The 14,517-nt window shown below is 64.6% G+C and overlaps 6 protein-coding genes across 6 annotated transcripts; 2 read left to right on the top strand and 4 right to left on the bottom strand.

Moving 5' to 3' along the window:
* Nucleotides 1–1,380: 1,380 nt before the first annotated feature.
* On the bottom strand, nt 1,381–1,887 carry EMIHUDRAFT_56518 (hypothetical protein; the record flags this gene model as incomplete). Its single annotated transcript, XM_005761162.1, has 1 exon — nt 1,381–1,887. A coding segment is annotated over one exon (507 nt), but the record flags the coding sequence as incomplete, so codon positions are not given.
* Nucleotides 1,888–2,267: 380 nt separating this feature from the next.
* Nucleotides 2,268–2,656, bottom strand: EMIHUDRAFT_217042 (hypothetical protein; the record flags this gene model as incomplete). Its single annotated transcript, XM_005761161.1, has 2 exons — nt 2,268–2,311; nt 2,527–2,656. 2 exons carry the CDS (start codon nt 2,654–2,656, stop codon nt 2,268–2,270), a joined length of 174 nt encoding a protein of 57 aa, XP_005761218.1.
* A 1,501-nt stretch (nt 2,657–4,157) lies between these two features.
* Nucleotides 4,158–5,849, top strand: EMIHUDRAFT_311940 (hypothetical protein; the record flags this gene model as incomplete). The annotated part of the gene is made up of 1 exon (XM_005761160.1): nt 4,158–5,849. The coding sequence occupies one exon, from the start codon at nt 4,158–4,160 to the stop codon at nt 5,847–5,849; it is 1,692 nt and encodes a 563-aa protein (XP_005761217.1).
* A 335-nt stretch (nt 5,850–6,184) lies between these two features.
* EMIHUDRAFT_217040 (Hypothetical protein) lies at nt 6,185–7,383 on the bottom strand (the record flags this gene model as incomplete). The annotated part of the gene is made up of 5 exons (XM_005761159.1): nt 6,185–6,380; nt 6,467–6,570; nt 6,639–6,761; nt 6,884–7,084; nt 7,207–7,383. 5 exons carry the CDS (start codon nt 7,381–7,383, stop codon nt 6,185–6,187), a joined length of 801 nt encoding a protein of 266 aa, XP_005761216.1.
* Nucleotides 7,384–8,481: 1,098 nt separating this feature from the next.
* EMIHUDRAFT_217038 (hypothetical protein) lies at nt 8,482–10,520 on the top strand (the record flags this gene model as incomplete). The annotated part of the gene is made up of 6 exons (XM_005761158.1): nt 8,482–8,976; nt 9,054–9,140; nt 9,315–9,388; nt 9,533–9,632; nt 9,777–9,869; nt 10,131–10,520. 6 exons carry the CDS (start codon nt 8,482–8,484, stop codon nt 10,518–10,520), a joined length of 1,239 nt encoding a protein of 412 aa, XP_005761215.1.
* A 154-nt stretch (nt 10,521–10,674) lies between these two features.
* EMIHUDRAFT_217037 (hypothetical protein) lies at nt 10,675–12,451 on the bottom strand (the record flags this gene model as incomplete). The annotated part of the gene is made up of 2 exons (XM_005761157.1): nt 10,675–10,695; nt 10,973–12,451. The coding sequence occupies 2 exons, from the start codon at nt 12,449–12,451 to the stop codon at nt 10,675–10,677; spliced, it is 1,500 nt and encodes a 499-aa protein (XP_005761214.1).
* Nucleotides 12,452–14,517: the final 2,066 nt, after the last annotated feature.

The following is a 14,517-nucleotide window of genomic DNA, read 5'->3' as shown; positions in this document are numbered from 1 at the left end:
GGAAATATGTAATATGTCTTGAAGGCAACAGAACACTCGGGCCGCTTCGTTCTCAACGACAGCGCTCGCACAAGGCCGTCCTCATGGCGGAGGTGCGATGACGTATTAGACTACATTTGGAAGCAGAAAATGTTGCTGCAGGACAAGACCTCAAAGATCGAGAAGCTGCAACAACTCCTACACAGTGAAAGGCAACGTATGGAGCTACTGATTGGAGCAGTTTTGGTATGCGTCTTCCTCCTCTCTTTCCTGAAAGCGTTGCGGGATTGGCTTCTGCCGCGGATCCATGGTGAGGTGCAAGGCGTGCCTGTCAGAGCAATCAGAGGGGCCGTTCCCGCAGCACGACTGGTTCGAGAGTTGTTGTCGACGCCGAGACGGTGGACAACTTCACGGCTTGCCTTCTCTGAAGTCTTACGGAGAGAGAGTTGAGAGAGAGATTTTTAGGGGGCCAATGGTCTACAATTCACAACGCTTCCAATATTGTGTACCAGAGAGGTAGGTGTGAGAGCTGTGGGAGCGGCCTCTTCAACTGAGCCAGTTGGTTAGAGGCGTGTGTGTGTGTGTGAGTGGTAGCTACTTTCAACGATCGGCGTCGTGTTGCTCCTAACACTACAAGTACCCGTCGCAAAACACTTGCCGTTTGCGTCGCTGGCACCAGACGCCCTGGAGGGCGGGGCCCGGCGCCACATGGCGCCGGCCAAACCGTCTAGTATTGCAAACTCACTCCTCGTCGAACTTACATGGCAAGGCGATGCAAACTCACTCCTCGTCCAGATTGATAAGTGGCTCCTCGTGGCTCTGCCCTTGACTGATGAAGTGAGGACGCGGTTGCTCTTGTCCAGCCGAGGATGCCGAGCTCGCTGCAAGTCCCGATATGGTTGTGGCAGCACCGATGGGCACCAGCAGCGGCGCCGCAGGAGGCACGATGGCTGCTGCGGCGGCGACTGCAGTGCCGACTCCCTGAAGGGCCTGCCCGCTCCTCTGAAGCGCTGCCCGGTCCTCGAGGTTTGAGTCGCCTGCTGTAGCGCGCACGCTGCTAGCTAACGACCCGGAAACGGCAGCCGCGGATAGAGCAGCCGAGGACGTCATGCTGTTGCCCAAAGAGCGGCCAACTCGCTGCAAAAGCGTGGCGGGTGGTCGGCCTCTCAGCACTCCAGGTGGGCATTTGAAGAGCTGCCGCAATGTCGCGCAGGTTGCCTGCACGCGGTCTAGGCTGAATGGGTTTGATACCGCTGAGCTGCATTGCAGGGAGCTCAAAATACAGTGCCGGGACACAAACTCCCAAGAAGGTTGGATAACGTCGGAAGCCAAATCAAAGGTGTTGTGATCGGCGCCGCTGCTCTGGGTGAAGAGCTCACAAGGAGCTCCGTAATAATGGCGCGCGTTAAACAAGCACTCGCCTTGTCGGAAGGGTATCACGTCGTCATTGGGTGCGTGCAGGATGAGGATTGGGCAGCCGGCGCGCTTAAGGTTGTCTGCAGTGTTCCACCGCTGAAGAATGAGACCTCCCACGGCCCCGACGATGCTTTTCGCCATGTCACGGATGCTTGTGTACGGCGAGTGCAGTATGAGTGCCGCCGCGGGCTGGCGGTTGTTCATAGTTGAACTCGGGCTGTTAAGCCACGCTGCGAGTGCTGCTGCTGCGCCTGTGCCAATAGAGCGGCCCATGATGATGATACGGGAGGGCGGTACTTGAATTTGCGAGCAGATCGAGGTTGTTACCGCACGGGCAATCGCGTCGATGCTCTCGGATGATGGCGTGCCGCGCGAAGCTCCATAGCCCGGGTATTCGGGGACGAAGACCACGGCGTTGAGAGCGTCCGCCAAGCGAGAGCACGTTTCGATGCAGCAGCCGATGTCTTCGCCGTTGCCGTGAAAGTAAATCATCACAACGTCGCAAGCAGTCTTTGGAAGAATAAACACAGTTGGGATCTCCATGTTGCTGCTGAGATCGAGCGGGAACCACAGCAGCTTCGCTCGGTCGTCCTCATCGTAGAGGAAGTTTCCGGTGGGGTGATATGTTGACTCCTGTCCAGCTCCTGGGAACAGCAACTTGTTCAGCGGCGAATTGCGCCTGGCCCACTCCATGCTCGTCCCACTGTCTCCCACAGCGAAATTGCAGAGGCCGGCAAGGTGCGACGCTGATTCAGGCCGGTGACCCCTTTCTTTTCTGATTTTCTGATTTTCAGTGTATGTAGCTCTTACGAACATACCCGTAGGTGAACTGCTGACAGGGTTTGCGATTTTTGTCCTTTGAAAAACAGGGCTTATAGGATTGCGAGCGCTAAATTGCGTTCGTGCGCCATCTCTCCTGGAGATGCCTCCTCTATTTATTATGCAGCGGCTTCAAGGCATTGCGAGCGAGCAGCCGTCCACCGACTTTCTTTTTTCTCGCGCAAGAAGAGCAAAACACAAATCTCTCTCTCTCTTGAAGAGCGCGGCGAAAGCTTAGCCGGCGGTGTATGCGTGTCAGGAGACGGAACACGGAGGAGCTGTATAGGTCACTAGACGAGTTGAGTGTCGGACCTCGCTGGTCATACGCAGCGATGCGGTCGAGGTATGCCTGCGTGAGCTGCACGCACGTGATTGCGCCGGCGCGATAGGACGCGTGGATGTCGGCGATAGTCGTTTCCTCAACGCGGAAGTGCTCCATCATGCAATGTCCAGGGGGGTACTCGAGTCCCGGTACGCGAGGCGCACGGTAATTTCTTTTTACAGGGATTGTTGTTGTTGGGAATAGTTAGATTAGGCACTTAGAGGTGTGTGTGGGGGGGGGGGGGGCAACCCTCGCATCTCCACACCCGGACACGGGCACTCGGGCAGCCGACCCCTCCCTACCGACTTACTTAGGTACGCTCCGCTGCCGACGTTCCACCTCGCGGCCCTCCCTTCCTCCTCTGTGTCGTCTCCTCTCCCTGAGCCTCCTCCGGCGTAGCGTCTCGTTCGTGGGGTCTGTGATTCTCGCCTGAGTTGGCAGGAACGGCAACTGGGGTCCGTTCTGACTAGTACATGTAACACGTTCTGGCCCTCGCCATTCTGATCATTCCTGGAACACCCTCGGACCGACCCAGGTGGCCGGCCGGGTAAAACCCGGGTATACCCGAGAATTCTCAGGTATACCCGAAAAATACCCGGAGCGCGCGCGTCGCCACATGGCGCCCTATCCCACACACAGGCACGTGCGCCAACTGCACCAACCACACGGTAAAAGCCGTCTGTACGGCTGTGGTATAAGAGCTTGGCCACGGGTACCACAGAAAATACAAGGGCCTCAACCCCGGCCCCTCCGCGCCGGCGCGCGCCCCACGGCCCCCGCCCAGCCGCGCGTTTTATATTTACCAAAACGATTTGAGGCCGCGGCTCTGTGCATGATGCAGCTGCGGATGAACCTGACGTCTCCAAGCGTTTTCCGACCGAAGACTCTTCACAGTACAACAAAATGGGAAGCGAAAGCGCTCCCACGGCAGTGCGCGCGTGTAGCCTCGAGTGCCGCGCGCGGGCTACAGGCTGTCGAGAATCACTCTCCAGAGGTGTGAGTGACTCGGGTGTCGGAGGGGCCGCGCACACACAATTTGCCAATCCCTGGATCTCTGCGGTCGCCTCGCGGCAAGCTTCGCCGTATGTCGTGCAGTTGAGCGGCTCAGTCCACGGGGCTCGCGGCTGCGGACGAGACCGTGTGTGGGGTCTTGTGAGGTGTCTAATGGACGCCCTCCTCAGAGGCTAGCGGCCTACAGCTAGCCCAACTCGCACTCATGGGAGATGTCAATTCATTGTATGAGTGTATGCGAGCAGAGGCGCGTGTGCTGATTCTAGGCCGCACGCCGTGGCATTGACTTGGGTAGGCGTGCGACCGCAGCGCGCCCGTCGTAAGGTCGACGGGGCGCGCGTGTCAGCGAGAGAGTTGCGGGCGGAGCCATACCCGACTTTTTCGAGGACGAGCCCCGCGCCACGGTTGCCAGCCGTGCTTCCGCGGGAGTCGCCCCTCGAGCCGCGTCCTGAGCCCTGGGTGTCGAGGTGTCGAGGCCCGGTGTCGAGGGTGTCGAGCTGCTGTCGAGGGGTAGAGGGGTGGCTGTTTTCTTCTTTCGACGGAAGTCGACGGGAAGGGCTAGGAGTACCGATCCAGGCCGTGTCCCGAATCCATCCCACTCGGCGCGCGCATGCATGCGTCCGCCGCCCGCAAGCGCGCCCGCACCGGCGGCGGCGGCGAGGTTGAGGCCGTGCCGGTCGCGGATGGCTTCGAGGCGCCCATCTTTGGCGCGCGCGTGTACGGCCAGGTGACCACGCTGCCGATCGAGGGCGAGGACGGCCCTCTGGCATCGCTCGGTCAGGTTGGCGTCGCGAGCGACCACGCGGGCGCCTGGTACGTCTCGACCAAGGACTCGCTGCTGCACGTCTCGGCGGCCGGGCGCGTGCGCCGCGTAGCAGCCTTGCCGGCAAGTAACTACTACACCGCTGCGGCCAGCCCCGACGGGAGCGCGGCGTTTGTGGCGGACTTCATCAACCACGAGATCCGGCGGGTGGAGGTGGCGACGGGAGAGGTGATGACGATCGCGGGCAGTAGCACAGCGGGCAGCGCGGATGGCGTGGGCGGTGCGGCGCAGTTCTGCTACCCAGGTGGCATCGCCATAAGCCCAGGCGGCGGCGCGCTGTTTGTGGCGGACTTCAACAACCACAAGATCCGGCGGGTGGAGGTGGCGACTGGCGCGGTGACGACGATTGCGGGCAGCGGCGAGGATGGCGACGCGGATGGCGTGGGCGACGCGGCGGAGTTCTGCGGCCCACGTGGCCTTGCCATCAGCCCAGACGGCGGCGCGCTGTTTGTGGCGGACAGCGAGAACCACAAGATCCGGCGGGTGGAGGTGGCGACTGGCGCGGTGACGACGATCTCGGGCAGCGGCGAGGGTGGCGACGCGGACGGCGTGGGCGACGCGGCGGAGTTCTACGACCCACGTGGCATCGCCATCAGCCCAGACGGCAGCGCGTTGTTTGTGGCCGATCATGACAACCGCAAGATCCGGCGGGTTGAGGTGGCGACTGGCGCGGTGACGACGATCGCGGGCAGTGGCACCACGGGCATCGTCGATGGCGTGGGCGACGCGGCGGACCTCGCCAGCCCAGATGAAGTCGCCATCAGCTCCGACGGCAGAGCGCTGTTGGTCAAAACGAGAGATGGCCGCCTCCGCCAGGTCTGCGTGGCGACGCCTCCTCCGCCTCCCTCCTTTGCCCCGATCGTCGTTCCGCCCTCCACCTTCTCCGCCGACATGGCGAAGACGTGGGGCGACGCCACCCTCCCAGAGGGGAAAGTCACCTTCCTGGTCGGCGACGACGAGGAGCGCATCGAGCACGTGAGCAAGTGCAACCTCTGCGCCCGGTCCCCGGTCTTCCGGACCATGTTCGGCATCGGCATGAAGGAGCGCGACGCCGCCGAGGTCACGGTGTCCCACACCGACCTCGCCAGCTTCACTGCCCTCGTCCGCTACCTCCTCACCGACCAGTTCGACCTCGGCGAGGAGGAGGGCGGCAGGGCGCAGCGCGCGTTCGACCTGCGGGAGCTGGCGCAGATGTACCAGGTGCCGCGCCTCGAGCTGCTCTGCGCGCAGGCGCTGCAGGAGAGCGTCGCGCCGGCGACCGCCGTGCCGCTGCTCGAGGCGGCGCACACGACGGGCGACGGGCGGCTCCTCGCGCAGTGCCGCCGCTTCGTGGCCGACCACGCCGCCGAGGTGCGGGCGAGCGGCGGCGTGGAGCAGCTGCGCGACTTTGGCGTGGCCAAGGGGCTGCTCGGCGACGCGCTCGACCAGGTGGCGGAGCTGAAGGGCGCGATGCGCGCGCTCCGCGTCGCGGAGAGCTGAGAACGCCCGATCGAGTACCGGAGCAATGTGACAGCGCAGCGCGCCGAGTATAGGGAGCGCGCTCCTGCGCAGCTCCTGCGACACCGCCGTTGGTTCCCGTACGTTCGTACGTCAGTAATCGCACGCACTCCCTCTTCTCCACTGCTTGATTTACCGACCGACACCCCACCCAGCCCTTGTCCCGAATCCAGTCTTCGCCGGTGGATACGTTATCGCCGAGGCACAGGCCCGATTGCGCACGCCAACAAGTGCGAAATCCACCCTTCCCATCGGCATCGCCGCTCCCCGCCGACCGTCTCCGCCGCGAGGCCGTCGACAAACCAGCTAGCGGCGAGTCAAACGCTGGCCCCACTAGCGAGTGAATGGTGCTCACCCGACGGCAAACGGCCGGACTGCTGGCGCCGCTCGTCGCTTCCTCCGGCACTCTGCCTGGGCTCTGAAGCCCGCGACTGCCGCCTCGACCCCATCGGCACGTGCCTGGGGACCTGCTGTGACGACGCCGACACAAAGGGCGGGCTGGTGCTGGCTGGTCTCGAGGCGGGCTATCGGCTGATCGATACCGCGGCTCACTACGACTCGGAGCCAGCCGTCGGCGCTCTGCCTCTGGGGCCGAGGACAAGAAGCCGTTTGTCGCTTGCTTGTTCTTTTGCTTGTTGATCCAGTTGGTACGCTCCTTGCGCGCCTGCTTGTTGATGTTTTCGGCGTCGCCCGCCACCGCCGCCTTGGAGATCTGCTGCGTGTGGTGGACGACGAAGGAGGAGGCGCTCTCGCCGACGCCGCCCCGTACACCGTCCGGTCCGTGTTGGTGCCCGCCGCCTCCTTGGCGAACACGTGGAGAAACTGCTCGGTGGGCGGCGCAATGCCTCCCAAGGTTTCCACGAGCACCAGCCGCGTTATGGCTTTCTTGACCCACTTCGCGTCGAGTACTGCGCCCCCGTCCACTTCCAGCCCGTATCCGTCTTGACCCACCCCTTTCCATACGCGTGGTCTTTGACCCATCCCTTTCCAGTCGAGTGGTCGAGCGGTCCGTCCACCTGACGGCCACGCTCCTTGCACCCCACGACTCCCATCAACGCCTTGTCCAGCGTGTTTCCAAACCCGTAGAGGTGGCCCACCGACGCCACATTGCCACCATTGTCCCACGGGCCCCTCCCCACCGTCGTCGACTTGATGAGCGAGTTCCAGCACTTGACCTCGTAGTGCACGTCCCGCATCGTGGCGAAGTCGCCGCCGATCTCGCAGATGTCAGTCACGGACGTGTCGTTGAGGTGCCGCGCGTCACCTCGGGCTTTTCCTTCCCCAAGGATGATGCTGCCAACCGAGCGCGCCCTGATGGCATTCTGGGCGGCCCTAGCACCCCGTTGTGCTTGGAGGTGCGGTCGCCCTTGTTGGAGTTGGCGAGGAAGTCGCCCTTGTACTCTCTCACCGTGACGTGCTCGCCCGCGGCAGCCTTCTCGACGAGAGTGGGCGCAATCACCGACAAGTAGAGCCCGTGCCTGCGCTGTATCGCCGTCAGGAACATCGCCGACACCATCTTCGTGTGGTGGAGTCCATCAGGGCGCATGTCGAGCCATCCAGCGGCGCCGAACTGGGAGATCGAGATGAAGCGAGTTGCGTCCCTGAACTCTCTCGAGGTTCTCGAGGTGGGATATCCTTTGGCCGCGTTGGGTAGCGAGGATTGGTGTGACGCGATCCACGCAGGCGTGTTTTCTGGCGGCCGACCGTCAGTGCACGGAGTTGCCCCTTCTCCGACTGCCCCGGCTAGTTCACGAGTTTCGCGGGAGTGACCCCATGCGTCAAACCCGAGACCTAGCGCGGGTGGGTTGGAGGGGGCTCGCCCCGTTCCTCCCCATCGGGCCGCATAAGCGACCACGCCTCGCAGATTCGTTTCTCGCGCCTGGGTCAGGCGCGCGGGGCATCCCCCGGGTCGCTCGACCAGCGATCCGAAGAGTGGCCGCTATGCGAGGGAAAGAGCGGGGCCCTCGGGGTACGCCCCCCAGTCCCTGAACTTGATCGCCTCCGAGACTGCGGCGTGTTTTTGTCAACCAGGTACATACTTACGCAACACAAGGTCACGCACCGACTGCAACCCCGAGGCGAAGGGCTTATGCACATCCCACAGGTCGAGCCACTCTGAGTGGCTCCGACAGGCACGCACACGGTCCACTCGGAGTGGACCATGCTATTGTGCACACTGCTACCCCACACGTTAGGAAACCACTTCCTACTAATGTGGGCCCGGCTCTCCCGGGGGCTGGCCCATATCTCAAGCGAGACGGCATGCATCCAGACCCCCGTGGTCTGCGTGCGCGCCCGCCGACCGACGTCTGGTCTCTACCTACGGGTTCCGCACTTCCTCGCGTGCCGAAATGTTCCACTGCAGTGGCTCGTCTCGACACGCCGCCCGTTCCACTCGGAGTGGATCAGGGCCGTGCGGCGTCCCTCGGTGTAACCCTTGGCAGGGCGTACCACCGAAATTCCGGTGTCGCGGGTCGCGGCTCTGCCTCTGGCGAGGGCGGGGGTAGGCGTAGCGCTGAGTGGCCCACTGAGGTGGATGAGAGACCCAGTTCCGTCCCTCGCCACAAAAGAAAAACGAGTTTTGTCATTACTCCCGCTTTCGCATTTCCACACGATGCAGGCAGACTCAACGCACATGCGATCCGCCCTGCAGTGCGTCGAGGCGGTGGCGGGCGTTGCGCGGCCGGTGGCTGTCGAGGCGCTCGTCTCGGGCGCGTGCGCCCGCCTCGTCGCGCGTGTGCCGCAGATGGCGCCCGGTGCGGCCGAGGCGCTGCTCTGCGAGGTGGTCGGCGCCGGCGCGCTGAGCGACGAGGCGCTCGCGCCGGCGGCGCACGCGCTCATCGAGCACGCGCCCTCCGTGCCGGCCGTGGTGATAGAGGCGGCCGCGGTGGGCGGCGCGGTGCTCCTCGCGTCGCTGCCCGTCGGCGCCAAGCGGCGCATCATCGAGGCGGCGCCCGAGCGGTTCATCCACCAGCTCTTCCCGCTCTTGATGGAGTACATCGCGCCGACGCGGCACACGCGTGTGCTCTCCGACGTGCTCGGCCTCTCCAGGCAGCTGCCGGCTGAGCGCCGCTCCGCCATCGCGCCGCTCTCCGCGCTGCTCAGCCTCGTCGGCTCGTCGGCGCGGACGGCGCGCCTCCCTCCGCTCTCCCCACCGCTCGCCCGAAGCCGCCTCCCGCCGCCTAGGCGCCCGTCTACCAGGAGCTCCTCAAGCTGTCGCACGACGTCTACAAGAACACTCTCGACGTCTTCATCGCGATGCTGCGCTGCGACGTGCTGATGGCGATCATCGACGCGCCGGCGCCGGCGCCCGTGGGTGCCCGCGCCCGTCCGCCGGCGGGGGGGGTGCCCGCCGCCGCGCCGCGCGCCGCCGCCGCCAACTTGTCCGAGTGGGACCCCGCCCACACCCTCGTCGCCTGCCTCGACCTGTGCTGCCGCCGCGGCGAGGCGGACCGGAAGCTCCTTCGGCAGGTGCTCTCCTACCTCGCGGCGCAGGGGCTGCCGCCCGTCGCGGACCTCCCGTCGCTCATGCCGCCCAAGCCGCCCAAGGAGCCGCCGCGCAAGAAGCAGCGCGGCGGGCGCGGGGGGCGCGGCGCGGCCGCCGCCGAGGCCGCCGCCGCCGCCGCCGCCGCCGCCGCCGTGACTTTGGACGAGGCGGAGCTGAGGGCGCAGCGCAGCCGGCTCGCCGACGCGGCGATGGTCCTCGCAGCGTGGCCGGTCGCGCAGCAGCTCGCGCGCACCGTGATGCAGCGGCTCGAGGCGCTCGTCGACGCGGGCGCGCAGCCGCTGGCCGGCGAGTCGGGTCCCTCCTCTCCCGCGTACGAGCCACCCGAGGGCGGCGACGACGCGCCGCCGCCGCCTCTGCCGCCGCCTCCGCCGCCCGCCGGGCTGCCGGTCGACGACGCGGAGCTCTGCGCGTTGGCGCAGCTGCTGCTGCTGCCCACGCACGCCGTCTCGCTCCTCGGCAGCGGCAGACTCGCACCCGAGAAGTGGGAGATGGAGGTACTGCGCCTCCTCTGCCGACGCCTCCCCCTGCTTGCCATGCTGTTGGCCGACGATCGGCTGCACGCGCTCGGCGTCGAGGCCGCCGAGAAGGGGTCGGGGCCGCCGCCGCCGCTGCCTCCGCCGCCGCAGTCGCTGCGCAAGGTTGTGAGGAAGGACCCGGCGATGATGCGCCTCGCGCTGCTCTACACGTTGCAGCGCGTCGCCGCCGGCCCGCGCCAGGAGGCGCGCGCCGCGCAGATGCTGCATCTGCTCGGCGAGGCGGCGGTGCCGCTCGACAGCCAGATCGACTCGATTCGCTCGCTCGTCTCGCTCGTGGTCGGCCGGCCGGCACTGCTCACGCCGGCGCTCTCCGGGGCCCTGCTGCTCGGCTTCCTGCTGCCCGCCGCGACGCGCTCCCACGCGGTGCACTCCCGGCTGCTGGTCCTGCTCGAAAAGTGCGCGCAGCATTTCCGGTACGCGCAGCCGACATCGGTCCTCGCGTCGCTCGACCGCTCCGCCTCAGCCGAGGGCCGCCGCCGCTCGCTGCTCGCCGAGGCACTCTGCCGCGCGCGCGACGAGGGGCAGCGCGGCGACGAAGCGGACTACTTTGAGCGGGAGTATGCCCGGCTGGCGCTGGTGCTGCCGGAGCTCGCCAGCGAGCAGGGCTGACGCCGCGGGTTGTGCATGGGCGGGCGCATGTTCGCTGTTTTTGGCGCGTTCCTTTGGTAAAAAAGAAAAAAAGCTCTCGCGTTGGCGGTGGCGTGCCGAGAGCTATGTTCACCGCTACTCAGTTACTGAGAAGTCACTCAGCGTTGTAGTACAGTTACTGGTCGGAGCTCAGGGACTGGGGCTCAGAAGTAGCCGTCGCTGTCCCCACCGTCCTCGCCACTGCCCTCGCTGCCTCCCTCGCTGCCCCCCTCGCTGCCGTCCTCGCTGCCGTCCTCGCTGCCGTCCTCGTAGCTGCCCTCGTTGCCATCGCTCACGCCGCTACCGTCGTCGCTGCCCTCGTCGCTGCTGTCATCGCTGCTGCTGTCGCTGCCGTCATCACCGCTGTTGCATCCACTACCGCCAGACGAGGGCCCGCGCTCGCCGGCGGGCGTCGCAATCTCAGACGACTGCACTGAGCCGTACAGCTCGACCCGCCAAATGTCTAAATAGTTTGGATGTCGAGCCTGGAAGCGGAAGAAGCGGCTGCCCGATGTGTCGACCTTGTCGACGGGGATCGGAAAGAAGGTCGGGGCCTCCGCTCCGGTCACGCAGCGCGATAGAACCTCGTCAAAGGGGTCCGTGCTTTGAGTGGCCTCCTGCTTGCGCACAAGCTTCTTCCAGCAGTTGCCGTCCTTTGACGTCAGCACGTCCCAAGTGATTGTTGATCCCACGTGTTCGTCGCTATCGCTGTCCTCGTCCTCATGTCGACTGAGAATCGTGAATGCGTATCCCGTGAGGACAAAGCGGTGCGGCAGCTGAAACTGTAGGTGCGAGATAGGGCAGTTATGCCGGTCCTTCTCCCGCGACGTGAGGGTCGCGTATATGTCGCGTTCTGGATCAGTGTTGTCAAACGGGAGGAGGACGAGGTGCTCGTCAACGAAGGTGCGTTTTTCATAATCGTTGGCCAGCTTGACCTCCATCTCGCCTTCTTGAGCGGGGTTCGTCCACTCACGCGTGCCTGCACAGGTGCCGAGCCAGTAAAAGTAGCCTGGAGCGCGCGGCGAGGCGTCGGCCGCATCAAAGTCTAGCCGCACGCCGTCCGAAGAGGCAATGGCGAGCCTGACGGACGGCCGCGAGGCCGACGACGTGCAGAACTCGCCCGTGAGCCTCGCACGCTTCTTGTAGGGCAAAGGACGGATAGACGTCTCACGCGGGCGCTTTGAGCCCACGCTGACCGCGGCGGCGGCGTCCACCTCCTCCGCAATATGCAGCACCGCGTCTGACACGTGCTCGCCTGCTGCGTCGCATCGAGTAAGTAGGGGGTGTACTGCAACGGTCCCGCGGAGGAAAGCCGTCTCCATCGAAGCGTAGCGGACGCAGGCGAGGAGCTGGACGACGTCAGAGGTGTCGACTGCTGACGACTGCTGCCCGCACCAGCTGGCCACCGATTCGAACACCACCATCTCCGACGGCACCACCAGCTTGTCATCCTGTAGCATGCCGCGCAACTCTGAAAAGGGCAATCGGCCAAACGATTGGAGGCCAGCGACGTGAGTGTACTCTGCCAGAATCGTGACTCGCGCGGCGGAAGCCAACTTGGCGAGCTGAAACTCGAGGCCCCAGAGCAGCGCATCCACGCACGTCAGCTTCGAAATGCCATCCATCAAAAGCGGCTCAAGTCCAGCCTTGAGGGATGGGGCGTCCCACTCTTCCGAGAGGTGCAGCAGTGCGACTGGGTCGCACGAGGGAGCGATCTGGTCAGTGTAGCACCACGCAACAAACTCTTGAACCGCTTTGCTCTGCTTCCCGGGCAGCTGTAGGTTTGCGGCGAAGCCGTCCGAGGATGGCGGCGGCATGTTGCCGTAGAGCAGCTGCGAGAGCACCGGCGAAGCAAGTGCGATCACGCAGCGGTGAGCGGTGACATGCAATCCGTCATCGCAGACGAGTCTCATGTCGTGTGTGGCAGTGGCGTTTTGTAGCGCTTTCCACTTCGAAAGAGACATCAGTGCCAGTTGGAAGCGCCGGTGCGCTGGTTTGCCAGTTGGAAGCGCCGGTGCGGGTTCGCGCTTTTTCGAAGTCAATTGGGAGAAAAGAAAAGCGTGCCGGGCGGGGCGCCGTCGCACCTGGCGAGGTACTCCCACGCCTCTCGGGGTTTTTGTCTGGCCGAGTCAACCCGAGAGACTGCTGGGGCGAGCCTCGGCGAGACTGCGTCAGCTGTTCCCAGAGCAGGCTGGAACCTGGAAGTACCTAAAGAAAGAAAGAAAACACACAACCCAAGGGAGGGATGGGAGAACGGCACGCCGCCACCACACAGGGAGTAAAGAAAGAAAGAAAACAGACAACCCAAGGGAGGGATGGGAGGACGGCACGCCGCCACCACACAGGGATTTTAAGGAGAGGTGTGTGGTGCGCTATCCGTCGCCCACCCTAGGGAGTCTGCCTCTTCCTATCTCTCTTCGCAGTCACACAGGGAGTACCTCGCCATCGTCGCACGAAGTGCCATTCTTTTTGTGTGCGAGTGCGCCTCGGTCCTTACGCGGTCCTTGAAGCTGTGCTGCGCCTCCGCAGCTCAGCCCGACCTCTAGCGCGCGCAGCACGTCTTTCTCGACCGCTGTCCGGTGCGGGCATGGAGACCGAGGACATCAGCGGCGGGGTCACCGTTGCCACGCAGACGAGCTCCCTGTCGGTCGTCAGAGGGCGTGAGGTGAAGCGGCAGCTCGAAGACCTGGACGACGACGATCAGGACGACGCAGAGGTGCCGCCGAGCTTCCGGCGGTATGTCGCGCTTCTGAACCGCACCGGCCCTCGGCTCGTGGTCCTCTCGCTGTGGATCTCCCTCTTTGTGATCGGGGTCGGCGTCTACCTCCCGTTGCAGCGGCTGCTCAAGGTGTCGGTCGAGCCTCCCTATGGCTCCGACTCGGAAGCCGCGAAGGCGACCTACGACAAGATGTTTCCGCCCGAGCCGGTGACGCTGGCGGCAATGATCACCGCCAACGGCGAGCCGGGCGAGATGCTCATCAACGCAGACGCGACCCTGGACTACAACTGGCCGTCCCCCTTCCCCACTTACGACCCCGTGGATGATCTGACGGCGTTAGCAGAGGTAATCTCGCTCGACCTGAAGGATCTGATGAAAAAGTACCTGGACCGCTGCGATTTCGACTTCTACTCCTTCTTCGACATGTGTGCCGGCCACACGGTTTGCCCCGAGACGGAGCTGCAGTCGTTCACGCACCAGCTCTTCTTCCCCGAGCGGTACGGCGGCTCCGAGGGCATGATCCTCGTCCACATGAAGTCTTGCGACGGCGAGGCCGTCTACAAGGAGTGCGTCTTCGAGAAGCAGCCCTTCTGCGACCCGGTCGCGGCGCTGAGCGAGGACTGGGCCGAGTACCGCGAGAGGCGCACCCACGACTGCATCGAGACGGGGCGGTCGGAGTGCAACGTGCTGCTGCAGGTCGTCTCGACGCCCTATGTCTTCGAGGACATCATCCTGGGCGTCGAGTATGGGATGGCCCTCTCGACCGTCGCGACGATGCTCGCCTTCGTGGTGCTCTTCGCGATGCTCCGCAACGTGCGGCAGCTCGCCCTCGTGACGGCAAACATCCTGTGCGCCATCACCGCCACCATTGCGCTCATGTACCCGATCGCTGCCTTCGTGATGCCCGTCGTCGTCACCGCGCCGCCGATGCTCGTGGCGGTCGCGCTCGCCATGTCGATCGACTACTCGCTCTTCCTGCTCTCGCGCTTCAACCAGGAGCGTGCGCTCGGCCGGCCACATCACCGCGCGCTCGGCGTCGCCCTCTTCACTGCCGGACACACCATCGCCGTCTCGGGCGCGACGCTCGCGCTCTGCTTCTGCACCATGCTCGCGCTGCCCACCTCGACCATCACCTCGATGGCGCTCGGCAACGCGATCGCGGTCTGCATGTCGGTGGTTGTGACGCTCACCCTCACGCCCACCACGCTCCTCGCCGCGCCGCGCTTTTACACCTCGAGCCGCAAGTACGGGCTCTCGCTC

This window comes from Emiliania huxleyi (assembly GCF_000372725.1).
Source record: "Emiliania huxleyi CCMP1516 unplaced genomic scaffold EMIHUscaffold_72, whole genome shotgun sequence".
NCBI lineage: Eukaryota > Haptophyta > Isochrysidales > Noelaerhabdaceae > Emiliania > Emiliania huxleyi.
Note: the sequence above shows the minus strand (reverse complement) of the source record. Positions and strands in the feature narration are given on the sequence as shown.